At 41.2% G+C, this 17456-nt stretch overlaps 1 protein-coding gene and 1 non-coding gene across 2 annotated transcripts; one reads left to right on the top strand and one right to left on the bottom strand.

Annotated features, from left to right (window-relative positions):
- The first annotated feature begins 6816 nt into the window (after positions 1–6816).
- LOC141670183 (small nucleolar RNA R71) lies at positions 6817–6923 on the top strand. The gene has a single exon (XR_012554425.1). It is a non-coding gene; the product is annotated as a small nucleolar RNA R71 (small nucleolar RNA).
- Positions 6924–12510: 5587 nt separating this feature from the next.
- LOC141665745 (uncharacterized) lies at positions 12511–13221 on the bottom strand. Its single transcript, XM_074471728.1, has one exon. The coding sequence runs from the start codon at positions 13219–13221 to the stop codon at positions 12511–12513; it is 711 nt and encodes a 236-aa protein (XP_074327829.1).
- Positions 13222–17456: the final 4235 nt, after the last annotated feature.

A 17456-nucleotide genomic window follows, 5' to 3' on the forward strand; every position in this document is an offset into this window, starting at 1 on the left:
TAAAGAGATTTTGTTATAATTCGGCATCAGTTTTTGAAATAAATAAAATGTGGGTTTTCAGTCCCAAAGGGGGATAAATGTTTTCTTTGAATAGTGGATCTGGACTGAGACGCGAGTCCTTTCCACACTTATATTAGGCTTAAAAGTTGCCTAGGGATTCCCATTAATGTTCTAGAACCCATCGAGGTTTGGGATTACTTCGCGGCTGATCACCGGCTGTAATCCGTAGCGTCATAAAATGATTTTTGATTTAGATATGGTTTTGAAATTGTTTTGATACAAGCAAAATGATGCCATCACCCAAAGTTCTATATTTCGTTATCATTGGTTATGTCTTTCCATTGTCATTCTTTAATGTATATCTCGATTTATGTTTTGTATCGTACTGTTTAGCACTTGTTGAGCATTTGGCCCACTCCTTGCTTTACCCTGATATTACAGCTAGCAGCTATGGTTAGATTCAAGCAGACCGCCCGTAAGACCTGTGATGCTGATGCTTATGTTCGAGCTCAGGTAGAATAAGAGATAGTAGTTTTGTGTGAGGACTCGATATTTAAAATCAGCTGTAATAGATGGTAGTGTTGGGCTGTTCCAAACCCTAAACTGTAAGATCTTGGATTTGGTTATGTTTATTTATTTTTAAATAATGTAATAGTTATATTTAATTTTGCTGGATTAGTTGGGGGTGTGACAGGTTTTGGTATCAGAGCTATAGTTTAGAGTCCCTGGACAGCTCAAATAGGTTATAGGGTATATATATAGGCTATAGATAATACGCAAGAGAGTAGGTTAAGTAAATTTATTATTAATACTCCTCTTATTGGTTGTCAACAAAGGGCGCATTCCTCGACACCCTCTGGGTCGGACGACACTATTGCTTTCTCCGTGTATGCTGAGTTGAGGCGCGAGTTTGACATGCTTCAGGGAAAGTACGACCGACTGATAGACTGACTGAAGAACGTGTACCCGGAAAGCCGAAACTACGAAGGGAAGCCCAAGGAGCAGATGACTGCGAGACTTGAGACATTGGTTCAGTACGTCAACACTAAGCTTGAGGAGATGCCAGCACACCGGGACCGCACCAGCCAGTATGTCATTCAGATGGTGGCGGATGAACTCCAGAGCATTGTGAAGATGCTTCGAGAAGAAAAGACTACCAAGCCCCGTTCAGATGGAGTGGAGCCTTAGTTCTTTCCATTTACCTTTCATGTTGTTGTACTATCAGACTCCGTAGAATCCCCAGTTGTTTCCTTTAAATAAGCCTGTTGTTCCTAGAATCAGACTTTGTCCTAATCCTATGTATTGTGACCTTTAAATTTCAATAATCATGCTCTATTGTTCCATTTGCTCTCAACTGTTATTTTACATTTTTATATGCATCGCCATATCTGCTTAACTTGAAACTTGACCTCATAAGTAAACAAGAATGCCATGTTATACCCTCAAATTATTTTATCATTCATATCTGTTTTGACATAGCTCTTATTTCAGGATCATGCCTCCCAAAAAGAAGAACCCAACAACCACATCTACCACAGACCCAAATATTCTTCGAATACTGGAAGCTTTGCAACAACAAACCAATGTTATAGCTCAATAACAACTAACTCTTCAACAACGAATTGAAAACCAAGATAACCATGAACCACACCAACCACCTGAACCACCAGTACCACCTAGACAAGTTGTCACTTTCAAGGCTTTTCAGAATGTGAATCCACCGGCATTCCATGATACCACTGATCCAGTAATATCTAACACATGGATTAAGGAAATAGAAAGGGCTTTTGAGTTGGTATAGTTAGGACACAATCAGAAGATGCCGTATGCTACTTACTTCTTGAAGGGCAAAGTCATCTATTGGTGGGAATCGGTAAAAGTTATGGAAGCAACCCAGCAAGTTTCTTGGGAGAAATTTAAGAAGTTATTTCTGGACAAGTATTACCCTAAGTACATGCAGAATTAGATGGAGCTTAAATTTTTGGAGTTGAAGCAAGGGAACATGACGGTACTGGAGTATGAGAAGAAGTTCACTGAGTTGTCAAGGTTTGTGACAAAGTATACCAGCACCGAGGAGGAAAAAGCGAAGAAGTTTCAGCAAGGATTGGAGCCTTGGATCAGAGATAGAGTAGCTATGTTTGAGCTTGAAACTTATGCGGGACTAGTACAGAAAGCTGCTCTGATTGAGAATAATGGGATGCAGTCAAGGAAGGAAAGGCATAACAAAAAGAGGAAGGTTCCATTGTATGGAGAAAAGTCTGAAGCCGGAAGTTCACAATATCGGAATGTAAAGAGGATCGGATTCCATAAGGGCGGAAATTTTCAAAACAAGAGAAATTTGGGAAAAAGGCAAGAATCAAAGGGGAACAACCAGGCAAGCCAAGGCCAAGTTGGAGAAAACAGGTTCCAGAGACCCGAATGAAAGCACTGTGGAAGAAGGCACCCTGGAGTGTGCAATAAACTGAGCATGACCTGCTATAGGTGTAAGCAGAAGGGACATTTGGCGAATGAGTGCAAGATGCCGAAGCCAGGAGTTACGTGTTACAAGTGTGGGAAGACTGGACACATAGCTAGGGAGTGCAAGGCAACTGGACCAGTCAATGCTTTAATGAACGTGGCAAGTACCAGTGCGAGCGTGCCAGCTGAGGTATTGGCATTACCTCCACCACCTACATCAACCCTGCAAGCAACAACAAGGACATTTGATCTGAAGATGAAGGATGTTGTTCAGAATTCTGAGGTTATAGCAGGTACACTTTTACTCAATAATGTCAAAGCTAAAGTATTGATTGATTCGGGAGCAACAAGATCTTTCATATCATAAACTTTTGTTGATAAGCTTCAATTTGATAAAATGATTATGAGCGAGGTAGTAAATGTGGTAATTGCAAACCAAGAGAAGATTCCTGTGAATCAATTCTGTCCGAAGTGTGAGATTGATATTTCGGGATATAAGTTTTCAGCCGACTTGATACTCTTCAAGTTGGGGGAGTTTGATATAATTTTAGGAATAGATTGGTTAGGAGAGAATAACGCTCAGATTAATTGTAAGACCAAGAAAGTGTATTTAAAGACGAAGAGTGGAGAGAAGGTAGTATTTAAGGGGCAAAGGCAAGAACAACTATTTCTTACAATCGTTCAGGCTAAGAAGCTACTTAGAAAAGGTTGTGAGTCGTTCCTAGCTTATGTAGTGGATTAAGAAAAAGGCAGTCCCCGCATAGAAGATATACCCGTAGTTAACGAGTTTCCCGATGTGTTTCCAGATGAAGTACCAGGCTTACCACCAGATCGACAAATCGAGTTCGAGATCAACCTTGCTTCAGGCACGAAACCAGTTTCAAAGGCCCCATATAGGATGGAACCAACAGAAATGAAAGAGTTGGCGAGCCAGTTACAAGAATTGTTGGATAAAGGAGTGATACGGGCAAGTACGTCGCCATGGGGAGCCCCTGTTCTGTTTGTAAAGAAGAAAGATAGGAGTATGCGACTATGCATAGATTATCGGGAGTTGAATAAGGTAACGATCAAGAACCGCTACCCGTTACCAAGAATAGATGACCTTTTTGACCAGCTGAAGGGAGCAAAATGCTTCTCAAAGATTGACTTGAGATCGGGATACCATCAATTAAAGATCAAAGAAGAAGATATTTCCAAGACAGCATTTAGGACCAGATATGGGCATTATGAATTCCTAGTAATGCCGTTTGGATTGACCAACGCCCCAGCCGCATTTATGGATCTGATGAATCGAGTATTTAAGAAGTATTTTGACAAGTTTGTAGTGGTATTCATTGATGACATCCTTATTTATTCTAAGTCAGAAGAAGAACATAAGCAGCATCTCTGGATAGCATTGGAGATACTTCGTCAAGAGAAGTTGTATGCCAAGTTTACCAAATGTGAGTTTTGGTTAAAGGAAGTTCAATTTTTAGGGCATGTCATTGGAAATGAAGGAGTTAAAGTGGATTCGGCAAAGATTGAGGCAGTTATGAGTTGGGAGAGGCCAAAGACTCCTACGGAAGTGCGAAGTTTTCTAGGATTGGCAGGATACTATAGAAGGTTTGTCAAGGATTTTTCGAAAATCGCCACGCCATTGACCAAGTAAACCAGGAAGAATCAAAAGTTTGAATGGAGTGCAGAATGTGAGGATAACTTTTAAGAGTTGAAGCAAAGATTGGTAACAGCTCCGGTATTAGTGCTTCCAGATGACCAAGGAAACTTTGTGATATTCAGCTATACTTCACATAAGGGATTGGGTTGTGTGTTAATGCAACATAGTAAGGTGATTGCGTATGCGTCAAGACAGTTGAAACCGCATGAGTTGAAGTACCCGACGCATGACTTAGAACTAGCCGCCATAGTGTTCGCACTTAAGATTTGGAGACATTACCTCTACGGAGAAAAGTGTGAAATCTACACAGATCATAAGAGTTTAAAGTGCATTTTCACTCAGAAGGAGCTCAATATGAGGCAGAGGAGATGACTGGAATTGATCAAGGACTATGACTGCTCGATAAATTACCATCCTGGAAAGGCGAATGTTGTGGCCGATACAAACTCTCCACCCTGTGACTGTTAGTGTAGGAATAAGCTCATTCTTTTCATTTGCTACCACAGTGATTCCACCTTTCTTTGGCACACAATAAACCGGGCTTACCCATGAACTGTCAGAAATATGATAGATGATCCCTACATCTAGCCACTTAAGAATTTCCTTCTTCACTACTTCCTTCATGATTGGATTAAGTCGTCTTTGCTGCTCGACCGTAGGCTTGCTACCTTCCTCTAGAAGAATTTTATGCATACAATAAGAAGGGGTGATTCCCTTGTATCTGATATAGTCTAATTAATTGCTGATTTGAACTCTCTCAGAATCCTCAGAAGCTTTTCCTCGTCACTACCTGAAAGGTCAGATGCAATAATAACAGGCAAAGTACATGCATCACCTAAAAATGCATACCTCAAATGATCAGGTAAAGGCTTAAGTTTAAGAGTGGGAGCTTCCTCAATAGATGGCTTGAGGCGTTTAGGAGCTTTGTTCAATTCCTCCATTCTAAGAGATTCAAAAGGCATATCAATCTTCCTCTTCCAGGGATAAGCATTCAAATATTGCATTTGTTCTTCACCTTCGTCATCTTCACTATCTAAATTTCCCAATAAGGCTTTTTCTAAGGTATCGGACCTTACCAATTGATCAAGTTTTGAAGTAACCACAGAATCAACCAACTCCACCTTTAGGCACTCCTCATTTTCCGTAGGAAATTTCATAGCATTGAACACATTAAAAGTTACATCCTGATCCATCACTCGCATTGCGAGCTCACCCTTCTACACATCTATCAAGGTTCGGCCAGTCGCCAAGAAAGGTCCTCCCAAGATTATGGGAATCTTCTTATCCTCCTCGAAATCAAGAATTACGAAATCAGTAGGTAAGATGAGTTTATCAACCTTGACCAAGACATCCTCCACAATACCTCGCGGATATGTAATAGAACGGTCGGCCAATTGCAAGGTCATAAAAGTCGGTTTTGGATAAGGCAAGTCCAACTGCTTGAATATTGACAAAGGCATCGGATTGATGCTAGCTCCCAAGTCACATAAGTGTCTGTCAAAAGATACTTTTCCAGTAGTACACGAAATAGTGAAACTTCCTGGATCTTTAAGCTTCGGAGGCAACTTCTGTTGCATCACAGCACTGCATTCCTCCGTGAGAGCGATAATCTCTAAATCATCTAACTTCATCTTCTGAGAGAGAATACCTTTCACAAACTTTGCATAACTAGGCATCTGCTCAAGAGCCTCAGCGAAAAGTATGTTGATATGAAGTTTCTTGAACACTTCCAGAAACTTCTCAAATTACCTGTCCAGCTTTTTCTTCTGCAGCCGCTTAGGAAAAGGCAGTGGAGGATAGATCTGTTTCTCCCCTGTATTACCCTCAGGAGGAGTGTGCTCAACAGTAGTTTTCCTTGGTTCCACTTCTACTTCCTGCTGCTCTACTTCCTTTTCAGCCCCAGCTTCTTCAGTCAACACTTGAGTTTGTTCGGGATTCGAAACCTTTCCAGACCTCAAAGTGATTGCCTTTACCTGCTCCTTAGCTTCCCTCTTTCCTGGCACTTCAATGTCCCTAGGTAGTGTACCAGGCTGACGATTTAGAAAGGCATCGGCAATTTGCCCAATTTGATTTTCCAAGGTCTTGATGGAAACATCTTGACTTTTGCACATAAGCTTCAACTCCTCTAATTCAGTTTTTTCATTAGCTTGTTGTAGCTGGAGTCATTATCTCGGTGTATATTGCGGTTGCTGAAAATCAGGGGGTTGTATTGCTTAGCTGGATACTGCTGATAAGGCTGTTGAACCGCATTCTGAGTGTTGCTGCAACTGAAATTAGGATGATTGCGGTTGTTGGGATGATAAGTCGTTGGCACAGGTTGTTGCGAGTGCTGAAAGTTGCTCACGAACTGAGCATATTCACTAGAAATTGCGCACTGATTAGCCTCGTGGGCACCAGCACAAAGCTCACAGACACTAGCGATTTGATTAACTCCATAATTAGCCAAAGTGTCCACCTTCATCGTCAAAGCTTTAAGTTGGGCAGCTATAGCAGTTGCTGCATCCAACTCAAGAATTCTTGCAACCTTTCCCTAAGTCAGTCTCTGGGAAGGATTCCGGTACTCATTAGAAGCCATCAATTCAATAAGTTCATAAGCTTCATCATAGCTCTTAGCCCACAAGGTTTCTCCTGATGCTGCATCCAGCATGGGTCTAGAAGTAGCACCCAATCCATTGTAGAAACAATTGATAATCATCCAATCAGGCATGCCATGGTGTGAGCACTTCCTTAGCATCTCCTTATATCGATCCCAAGCCTCACACAGAGATTCTCCAGTTTGTTGAGCAAACTGAGTAAGAGCATTCCTGATTGCAGCAGTCTTCGCCATAGGGAAGAATTTAGTGAGATACTTTTGAGCAAGATCCTCCCAAGTGGTGATAGACCCTGAACTGAGCATTCCTGAACTGAGTTCTGTATCATCTGAATCGTGCTTGACTTTATCTCAAAAGTGTTAGCACTGATGGTTAGCCTGATGAAGCTTGACTGAATGTCATTGATCTTAGGCTGAGATTAGTCCATCAAAGCCTTATGATTTTGTGCTTGATCACCCATCTCTACTAAAGCTGGTTCCTCGACTTTCTCTTCTTCTTCTACCTTATTTTCTTCTTCAAAAACTTCCTTTCGAACTACCACAACTTCCTCCCCGGCCTTATCCAGTGTTCTCTTACGAGTACACGAACGCGTATGCACACACCCTCGCTAGAGTACCTGAATTAATGCAAGGAAACGATTAAGTAACAATGTCCAAATCAATGAACTTTAGTGACCACTGGTGGAAACCACATAAAATATAAATTAACACTACAGTCCCCCGGCAGCAGATCCAAAAACTTGTTAGTCGCTAAACATGCGCTAATAATACACGCAAGTATACAAGTTCGCAAGTAGTATATAATCTTTTCTAGTTCGTTCCCACATAGACTGGCTTGGTTAACTAATTAATTCACGCACTTAAGCAACAATGTATGGTTATTATTCAATGCTAAGACGATAACAAATTGAGGTTGTTTATAACTAAGAATTAAACTAACAATTATAACTAAGAGAATAAGATTGACTGAATTAATATATATGATAAACATGGGATTCTAACTTCATTAAATACTTCATTCAATAGCCTTATTGTTCTTAACCTTAGCATGCAATGGTGATGACACTAATCAGATAACACAAAACTGATAACGCCAACTTTCGTTGCACGACTACCATACTACCAGACATCCACAAAAGAGATAGAAGCTAAATAGACACCAATTATATTGAGACCCTATATATCTATAGAATTTGACAACATAACAGTTTAAGCACAAGTTATCTATCTTGATTACATAGGGCAAGTAAGATGGGTAAAATTACCCACAAATCATACATAACAAATACATGAACCTATGCTAGCATGGCAAGTTCTAAATTCTTAAATTCACTTTCGCTTCATTAAGAATGAACACACTATCTTATACGTTCGCGACGCTCATAAGACGAATACGCACAACCAATACTAGGTTATCATACAATCACCACATACTAAGGCATCGAAATAATTTAACTAAAGGAAATCCATAAATAAATCCGCTAGAACCCCACGATAACGATTAGCCCATAATCGGACTCATCATCAACGTGGGTTCCAATGAAAGCATGGTATAATAAACGTAGTCTTTATAACAAATAAATAAAACCAAGTACGAAACAAGAGTAAGGTTCACAAATAAGAAAACTAGCATCCAAGTTACAACTTAGAACAAAGATTCACAAGTAAAAACAAGATTTTCTTCGTCTTCGTTGAATCGTGCTAAAACGGTCTTCTTATAGCTCTCCTTGATAAGTCTCTGGCTTGATATATTATTAAAAAAGACCTAAAGTTATTTATATAACAGTCCTAATCAGCAGAGAAGTCCAAAAATCATTCTTCTATTCAAAACAGGATTCTTGAAACCCGACCTGGCGCGGCCACGCGCTTAATCAACGTGGGCGTGTTGGCTCCCTGAAGTTCGGGCACGACCGCGTGCTTGATCAGCATGGGCGCGCTGAACTTTTGCCAAAACTTGACTTCTTTCGTTTTCTTGCAGATTTCAGCCGGCTTTCCACGAGATTTTATTCCAACATCACCTTGACACCAAATTAGCACCAAAACAATGCCAATTCGCCTGACTACCTTGATAATGCCTGAAATACAAAAATACTAAAAAACACGTCAAAATACTTAACAACTTGAGTACGAACGCATCAATTCAAAGCTTACTAGAGCATCATAAAGTGTCATAAATGTCACTCAAAAGTATGACGAAACCCCAGGCAAACTATCACCAAATTTGTATGAATTGGCATGAGCCTTGTACATCATGTATCATGACCTCGAGCTAGGTGCACCCTCTATGAAGGAATTCAACTGTATTTTTAGCATCAGGAAATCCATTCCTGGTTGTCAACAAATACTTGAATAACAACGGTTTCAATGAAGGGAAAATCAACAATGAACGAGATTGAAAAGAACCTTTCTTTTATCTCTTTGATGTGAAAAGGGCCCGTGTGCGTTTTAAATTGGAGCCAAGTAAGTAACACTATCAGGGCGCGTCCTCCTTGTAGGACGCGTCTACCATTTCTTACTTTTCTTCTTCTTTTTTTTGATATCCCTGTTTCTCTTTAGACAAAAGAACTCAAAAAGAGTTAACGAGAAAGAAGAAAAAGAAGGCAGAAAAGGTGTTGAAATATGCTGAGAAGGTCAATCTTAAAGAGATGATCACAGAGTCCAACCTCAAAAGGGTTGGTACACTGTCTGCAAGAATGGGTTCTCTCTGCAAGTATCGTGACTTTCACAATGGTAAACCCATCCCTATAGCTTCTGAAAAATTTAAAGGGCTTAATGCTACAGAGTTAGTTCAACTTGATATTAATAGACAAGTGGACTTAGAACAGTGTAAGAATTATCATAAGGATGCGTCATAACACCTATGGCGTGTTATACATTTGCATGCATGATCTTTATTCTTTCTGACATTCATAAATGCTTTCATAGTCCATATATTTTCCTGGGACGCGTCATAGCCTTAGGACGCGTCTTTTGAGATATGCATAATTTTAATGTTCAAATATAGATGTTATATTTATATCTTCACTTTCTATAAAATTTCATGATGTTATCCATTGTTGTATAGTTGCTGCCAAGGTCTCCCTTTTAATCATATAGGTAGGATGCATCATGACACCTATGGCGCGTCATGCTTATACATGTAGCTCTTATTTTGTCTGATACATGTACATGTCTACATAGTTCTCATATGACGCGTCATGGCACCCAAGGCACGTCCAATATTCTGTACTTATAACGCTTTCTGTTTACATAAATTCATAATATTCTGTACTTATAACGCTTCCTGTTTACATAAAGTCATAATACGCATGCCTGTCACACTTTATATTGCTAAAAGTTTTTTTACAAGGGGGCGCGTCCTCATTTTTGGGCGCGTCCATTATTAACACTGACCATGTTATTCCATATATATGGCTTCTCTTCCCAAGGGATTTGCTATTGGAGCCTCTTGAAAAATGAAATATGGGAGGACCAAGCACGTTCCTACAAAATCTGATCCAAAAACCAAAGATCCTCCATCTGTTGTGGTTTCTTCTCCTCCTCCAAAAATTGTTGATACAGCTGTGATGAACATCTCAAACAAGGAGGACACGCCCTATAAGCGCTAGAAGACTGTTCTGGATGATCAATCATTTATCCTCATATATATGGGCGTGTCCTCTTCTGGAAATGTTTCTGAGGATAAGGTGAGAGGCTGAACCTTCAGGACAGAGGAGCAAACTGGATAGGCCACGGTAAGGGCTACAACCGAACTTCACCTGCATGCAAGGAAATGTGCTAATATGCTGCCAGACTGAGGGCGCGTTTTGCGGCCATTGACACTGCCAAAAACCAAGCTGAAGATAAAATCAGAACCTTGGAGAAAAACTTGAACCTTGTTGTCAAGGAAAAAGATGATGAGATCCTACGATTACAGCAAGACAAGACGCGTCTTGAGGGTGAGAAGGCACATTCGAGGGCCATGTTACCTCTATGGAGAAGGCAATAGATAGCATAACTACTCTAAATTCCACCATGCAGTTGGATCTTGACACCCTAAATGATGACAGGTTGCATGGTTAGAAAGAAGAGAAAAAGCTGGTGTACCAGAATGAGTTTACAACTGTCTTTGAGGAGTGGTGTTCTGGGTTCATAGAAAATGACCCAGAATACACTTTTTCCAAATTTGATGATATACTCAAAAGTGGATGAATGACTTCAAAGTTAGGGCTGCAGATTCTATCAAGAGCAAAAGGATCATCCTAGGCTTGGAAGAGGATGACGCGTCTCCTGTTCCTTCTCCACTTCAAGCTCAGCCTCCACCTTCTCCAAAGGACCAGGATAAGAAACGGGATGCGCTCCCTTCCTAGGACGCATCTTTCTTTTGTTTACTGAACTTTAACTCCACAACTCTCAGGGTGCATGTCCCTTTAAACCTTGCAACTTGTATTTTTATGACTTGATATCTTTGGATTCTGTTTACTGGTACTTTTCCAAGATTTTATACCTTGAATTATTTTAATGCATATTTCCTTTCATGTTTATCCTACTTGGTTATTTCATTTTTACAATTCTTAACAAGCTATATGCTGGACGCGTCCTCAACTCAAGACGCTTCCCCCTGTACCTCTTAGGACACTTTATCATTCGAGGACGCGTTCTTGTTACAACTGCATCCGAGTTTTCCTTAGTTTTCGTTTTATATAAGTCATTTTACTATTAACCCCTTAATACTGTAAGTTAGGGGTTATATTATGAGGGAGCATCCTCATTTCAGGAGGCATCTACCTTACTAATTTAATCCAAGAGTCATATATTATCATTAACATTATAAAAGATATGAGGGTGCGTCCTCATGCTTTATTATGCAAGTTATTATAACCATGTTTCTAGGACCTGTCTTTGCTTGAGGACGCGTTATATATGTTTTGAATACTCTGTCTTGTAATGAAATTTATCAAACAATAATTGACACCTTTTTGAGGAAATTTTCAATGTCTTTATTAATAATGCGTTCCAGTGTCAAAAGTGCACCGATCCCATGGCTACTATGCTCTGTGGGGAATTTATTTGAAAGTACTATCCTTCAACTAGTCCTAAGGTAGATAGTACATGCACTACCCCTAGGCTAGGAGGAATTTTATTGCTTCTAGGCTACGATTCGGGCACAACCCTACTTATATCAACTGAAAATGTAAAACATAATATGTAAGGGGCCAAAGTCGCGCCTTACTGATAATACTTTCGGAGATGCTCCGCATTTCATGCTCGCGGAACCAAATTTCCTTCCAAGTCTTCAAGGTGATAGGTCCCCTTCCACAAGATTGCTTTTATTTTGTATGGTCCTTCCCAATTAGTTTCAAACACTCCATGATGGGGATTTTTTATGTTTGGCATCACCTTCCTGAGCACCAAATCTCCTACCTTCAGCAGTTGTCCCTTACTTTCTTGTTGTAGTACCTTGCGGCACGCTATTGGTATGCCGCGAGCCTTAACTGGGAATTCTCCCTTGTTTCTTCCAAAAGATCCAAGTGAAGTCCCTGGTTAATTTCTACATCTTCCCCCTCGTATCGATCTCTCCAAATCGATCCTGAACCAAATTCCACGGGAACCATAGCTTCGTACCCGTAACTGAGCATAAATGGAGATTCTCTCTTAGTAGACCTTGGAGTAGTGTTGTAAGACCATAAAACTTTCGAGAGTTCTTTAGGCTAATTTTCCTTGCATTCCTCCAGCTTGGTCTTGTGGGTATGCTTTATTATTTGGTTGACAGCTTATGTTTGTCCATTACTCCGAGGATGATAGACTGCTGCAAATTCCTTTTTACTCTTCAAATCCTCACATAGCTGTCGCAACTCCTTACTATCGAACTGCTTTCCATTGTCAGAGACAAGCTTGTAAGGAATTCCAAATCTGCATACAATGGAGTTATACACAAAGTCTTTGATTTTCTTTCCATCATAGGTGTCAAAAGCGTTGCTGGCATAGATGAGTAATCTATAAAGCGTTGGTAGCGATCGCATACTCTAACAAAATTCGTAGCATCCTCCTTTATCGTAGGCCAATAATAACCTTGGCGTAGAACCTTCATCACCAATGAGTTACCCCCTGAGTGATTACTACAAATTCCTTCATGCACTTCCCTCAAAATGTAATTTCCCTCTTCTTTATCGACACATCTAAGAAACGGTTGATTGAAGCCTCTCTTATATAAAAATTCATCATACATCACATACCTCACATCTTGGTAGCGGAGTCGTTGGGCCTTGAACTTATCCTCAGGGATTGTTCCCTTATGAATGTAGGCAAAGATGGGCATCATCCAGGTTTCCTTAGGTGCCTCATCTACTTGCATAACTTCGACCTCCAGGATACTAGGAATCTCTTGGATTTCTAAGGGTATAGATCCCAAAAACATGGCCTCCTGCCAGGATCCCATTTTTGCCAAAGCGTTGCTATTCTTTTCTCGCGGTACACATTCCAGTCTAACCTCCTTGAACTTTCGAATTAGCCACTGCGTGCACCTCATATATAGTTCCATTCGCGGTCCTCAAGCCTGAAATCCCCCATTCACTTGGTTTACCACAACTCTGAGTCACCCTTTGCAATTAGATTCCACACCCCCATTTCCAAAGCAATTTTCAGGCCATTAATCAGTGCTTCATATTCTGCATCATTATTCGTAGCATAGAACTTAAAGTGGATCACGCTCATCAGGTGATGACCTTCTGGAGATACAAGCACTATGCCCGCCTGCTCCTCCATTTTTAACTGCTCCATCCACATGAAAAACCCACCAGGGATGTGGAAACTCTTCTAAAAGTTCTTCAGGATGAGATCAATGCAACGCCACCAGAGCCTTATCATCAATTTCAGAATCAATTTCTAATAAGAAATCAGCTAGGGCCTGTCCTTTGATTGCTGTGTGAGGCATGTATTCCAAGTCAAACTGTCATAACTCCACATCCCATTTCAATATCCTTCCCGACGATTCTGGTTTGTGAAGGACTTGCCGCAGAGGATATGTTGTACGGACTTCAATTCTATGTGCTTGGAAATACGGGCGCAGCTTCCTTAATACGAGGATTAAGGCATAAACCAACTTTTTCATGATGGTATAGGGAGTCTTAGCATCATGCAGGCGCTTACTCACATAATACATCGGTGATTGTTGCGCATCCTCTTCTCTCACCAATATTGCGCTAATTGAATACTCCGAAACTGCAAGGTATAGAATTAGAGACTCTCCATCCAATGGTTTTGACAACATGGAAGGGTTCTCCAGTTGCTCCTTGATCCTCCTAAAAGCTTTCTCACACTCTGATGTCCACACAAAGTCTTTCGCTGCCATTTTAATCGCCTTAAAGAATTCCTTGCATTTGTCGGATGATTTAGAGACAAATTGATTCAACACATAGATTCTTCCGGTTAAGCTTTGCACTTGCCTTACACTTGTGGGAGAATTCATGTCTAGCAGTTCCTTGATTTTGGCAGGGTTAGCTTCAATCAATGAATCCAAGAAATTTACCTGATTTAACACCGAATACACACTTCTGCGGGTTCAACTTCATACGAAACCTCCTTAGGATGTTGAACATTTCCATCAAGTGCTTGACATGATCTTTTGCCTCCCTTGATTTAACCAACATGTCATCTACATATACCTCCATGGTACTTCCAATCTGAATTTTGAACATCATGTTCACCAACCGTTGGTAAGTCGCACCCACGTTGATCAATCCAAATGGCATCCCTATATAACAATATAACCCTCTATCAGTGATGAAGGATGTATGCTCCTGATCGGGGCTATACATTGAAATTTGATTATAACCGGAGTATGCATTCATGAAGCTTAACAAGGCATGCCTCGCTGTTGCATCGACCAACTAATCAATTCGTGGGAGTAAAAAACTATCCTTCGGGAAAGCTTTGTTAATATCCGTGAAATCTACATACATCATCCACTTCCCATTTGGCTTTTTCACAAGCACCGGATTTAGAGCCACTCAGGGTAGAAAGATTCCTTAATTAGCCCAACTTCCAAAAGTCGATCTACCTCCTCCATTAATGCTATCGCCCTCTCCGCTTACCGGGAAACATTTTTGTCGTATGCCCGTGCAGTTAGGAAAGATGTTCAAACGATAACACATTACTTCCGGGTCAATCCCAACCATGTCTGAATGACTCCACGCAAAGATGTCGAGATTTTTAATCAAAAAACGGGTGAGCCTTTCTCTCTTCTCATAACTTAACTGAGATCCCACTTTCAAAATCTTACCTGGATTATCTTTATCGATTGGAATAGATATTGTGTCCTCAGCTAGCCCTGTTTTCTCAGCAGGCATAGGGATCCTAGGATGTAGATCGAAATCAAAGTCCCGGGGCTCTTCCACTTCCATTCTTACACTTGAGGGCGCGTCCTTACAAATAGGAGCATCCACCTCAGGACAAGGCATAGTTTCATGCATTGCAGGTGTGGAAGACGCGTCCTCAGTTAGAGGAGCATTATTCTTTGACATTGCAAACATAGAGGGCGCGTCATTCTTTTGAGGAGCATCAACCTCACGCTCATTTTCACTCTGCAAGGGATCGTCCTCCCTTTGAAGAGCATCTACCTTGGGGTTACTTTTTAGGCTTTGTAAGATCTCACTTCTTCCTTCCAACTTTTCTCCATTAATTTCCCTCTGCACAATATCTCCTTCATGATTCACCATGACTTCCTCCACACTGCGAATCCTCGAAACATTCCCCAGTATCAAAGCAGGAGTGTTGGTCATACAAGTTTCTTCTTCCTCCGGATCCTCCACAAAATAAAGGGTGTGAATCTCTCCATTTGGTTTCATCTGGATGTCCATCGCATCTTCATCGGGAAGACCCTTTCCTTCATACCTTCTCTTGCAGAATTCCTTATAAGCCTTGTGATAACATACACGTGATTCATATTGCGACCCCCTTAGGCTTCCCACTCCTCTAGGCGTAGGAAACTTTATCATCAAGTGAGGTATCGAAGTTATCATCCTGAATGCTCGCAACCAAGGTCTTCCCACCAGCACATTATGCACGGACTCCTAATCCAGCACTTTGAAGTCTATCATTTGAGTAACAGATAGAGCTCCTTCCCCAAGTGTGACAGGAAGTCTAATCCAAACCATAACTCTTACTGCTTCTCCAGTAAAACCGTAGACGTGTGCATCTTCAAAATTCATGTCACTATTTAGGAAACCCAATTTCTTGTATGTGTTGTAATACAAGATGTTCGCAGAGCTTTCGTTATCTAAAAAGACCCGATGCACGTTCATCGTCCTAATGAGCATAGTTATTACCAACACGTCCTTATAAGGATGATGTACCCACCTTGACTCTCTTTCCCTGAATGTAATATCAGCTGAATCCTCTTTGAATATTTTTTCTTGTCTCTACTTTTCCATGAGTTTAGGCGGTCTGGTTTCTTGAAGATTCCTCTGTCCTCATTTACTTCAAAGATGTGATCAATGGATGCCGCCAGGGGAGTATAATTTCTGACCCTCTTTTCATAATTCAACGGTGGATTCCAATCTCTCTGCACGTTCATAACATTCACCCTATTAGGACTCCGAGCATTCCACCGATACTCTGGACTCGCAAACCTATCTCTCCTCTTAGTTCACCCCTTTGAGTTGTTGGTATTATCATTATTTTTGGTCTTGGCAAGCGATTGCTCAATCACTTTAAAGGAATTAGTTGCACAAGTACATCGGCTAATGACACAGGGTCTTTTTCTTGCAACTGTTTCCGAAAATCTGTTCTCACGCGCAGACCAGCTATAAGAAGTATTTCCAGCGTCTCGTCAGTTGCGCCTCTCACCAAGGTAGACTCTGCATTGAACCTTTTGAAATATGAGGTCAAGCTTTCTCCTTCTTTCTATTTCACATTGCCCAGTTTGGTAACATGCGGAGTACACTTCACTGCAGCTTGGAACTGATTCAAAAACAAGGTTTTCATTTGTTCCCATGATGTGATAATCCCCGGGCCAAGTTTATGGAACCACTGTTGAGCACCTTCCCTAAAAGTAGCTGCCAAAAGACGGCACCGTGCTAAGTAAGGTACCTGATACACATCAATTTCAATTTTGAATCGTCCCAGGAATTCCACGGGGTCGGAATTTCCATGAAAGCGCAAGTCATTGGTCGTGTTCTTGTATCTAATGGGTAGTTGCACTTCTTTTACAATAGCAGAGAAGGGGGATGGGGCTTGCGCAGTTGCTGTAACCCTACCTCCATCTAGATGGTTGAGCAATCTCTTAAGATCATCCACATTGAACGTTCCCACTCCAGGAATGGTTTGAACATTGAGTTGTTAGGGTTGCTCCACAACCTGTTGTCATTCCCCTTGGTTACCCCCTGGGTGTACCAGTGGATCTTGTCGCCCCTCGCCCTGAGGCTGTGGCTGTGGTATATCGCCATCTTGGTTTTGAAAATTCCCTTGTGCATAAGGTTCCTCCCGGCTGCGTATCGGTACCTCATTATTGTTTTGCAACCTTTCTTGAATTCGAACGTCGTCCCTGTCATTAGGGTACGTCCTGGATCTATTTCCCATAGCATTGTGAGAAGCTATGAGAACAATGATAATGGATTCTTCAGTTGAGGGCGCACCCTCTCATATCTCATTACGCGGCGCCCTTCCATGCTGGTAACCCATCCTTCCCTGTCCATTCCTCGGATAGCCGCGACCGTAATTTCCAAATCTTCCTCATGGAAGGGCACGCTCGCGTTCGCGGTGCCGCACCTTAGCATC

Source organism: Apium graveolens, chromosome 6 (assembly GCF_009905375.1).
Source record: "Apium graveolens cultivar Ventura chromosome 6, ASM990537v1, whole genome shotgun sequence".
NCBI classification, from domain to species: Eukaryota; Viridiplantae; Streptophyta; class Magnoliopsida; order Apiales; family Apiaceae; genus Apium; species Apium graveolens.

What these genes read in the sequence shown, in the direction of transcription:
- LOC141665745 (XM_074471728.1), bottom strand. Translation starts at nt 13,221, where the DNA reads ATGGAACTATATATGAGGTGCACGCAGTGGCTAATTCGAAAGTTCAAG.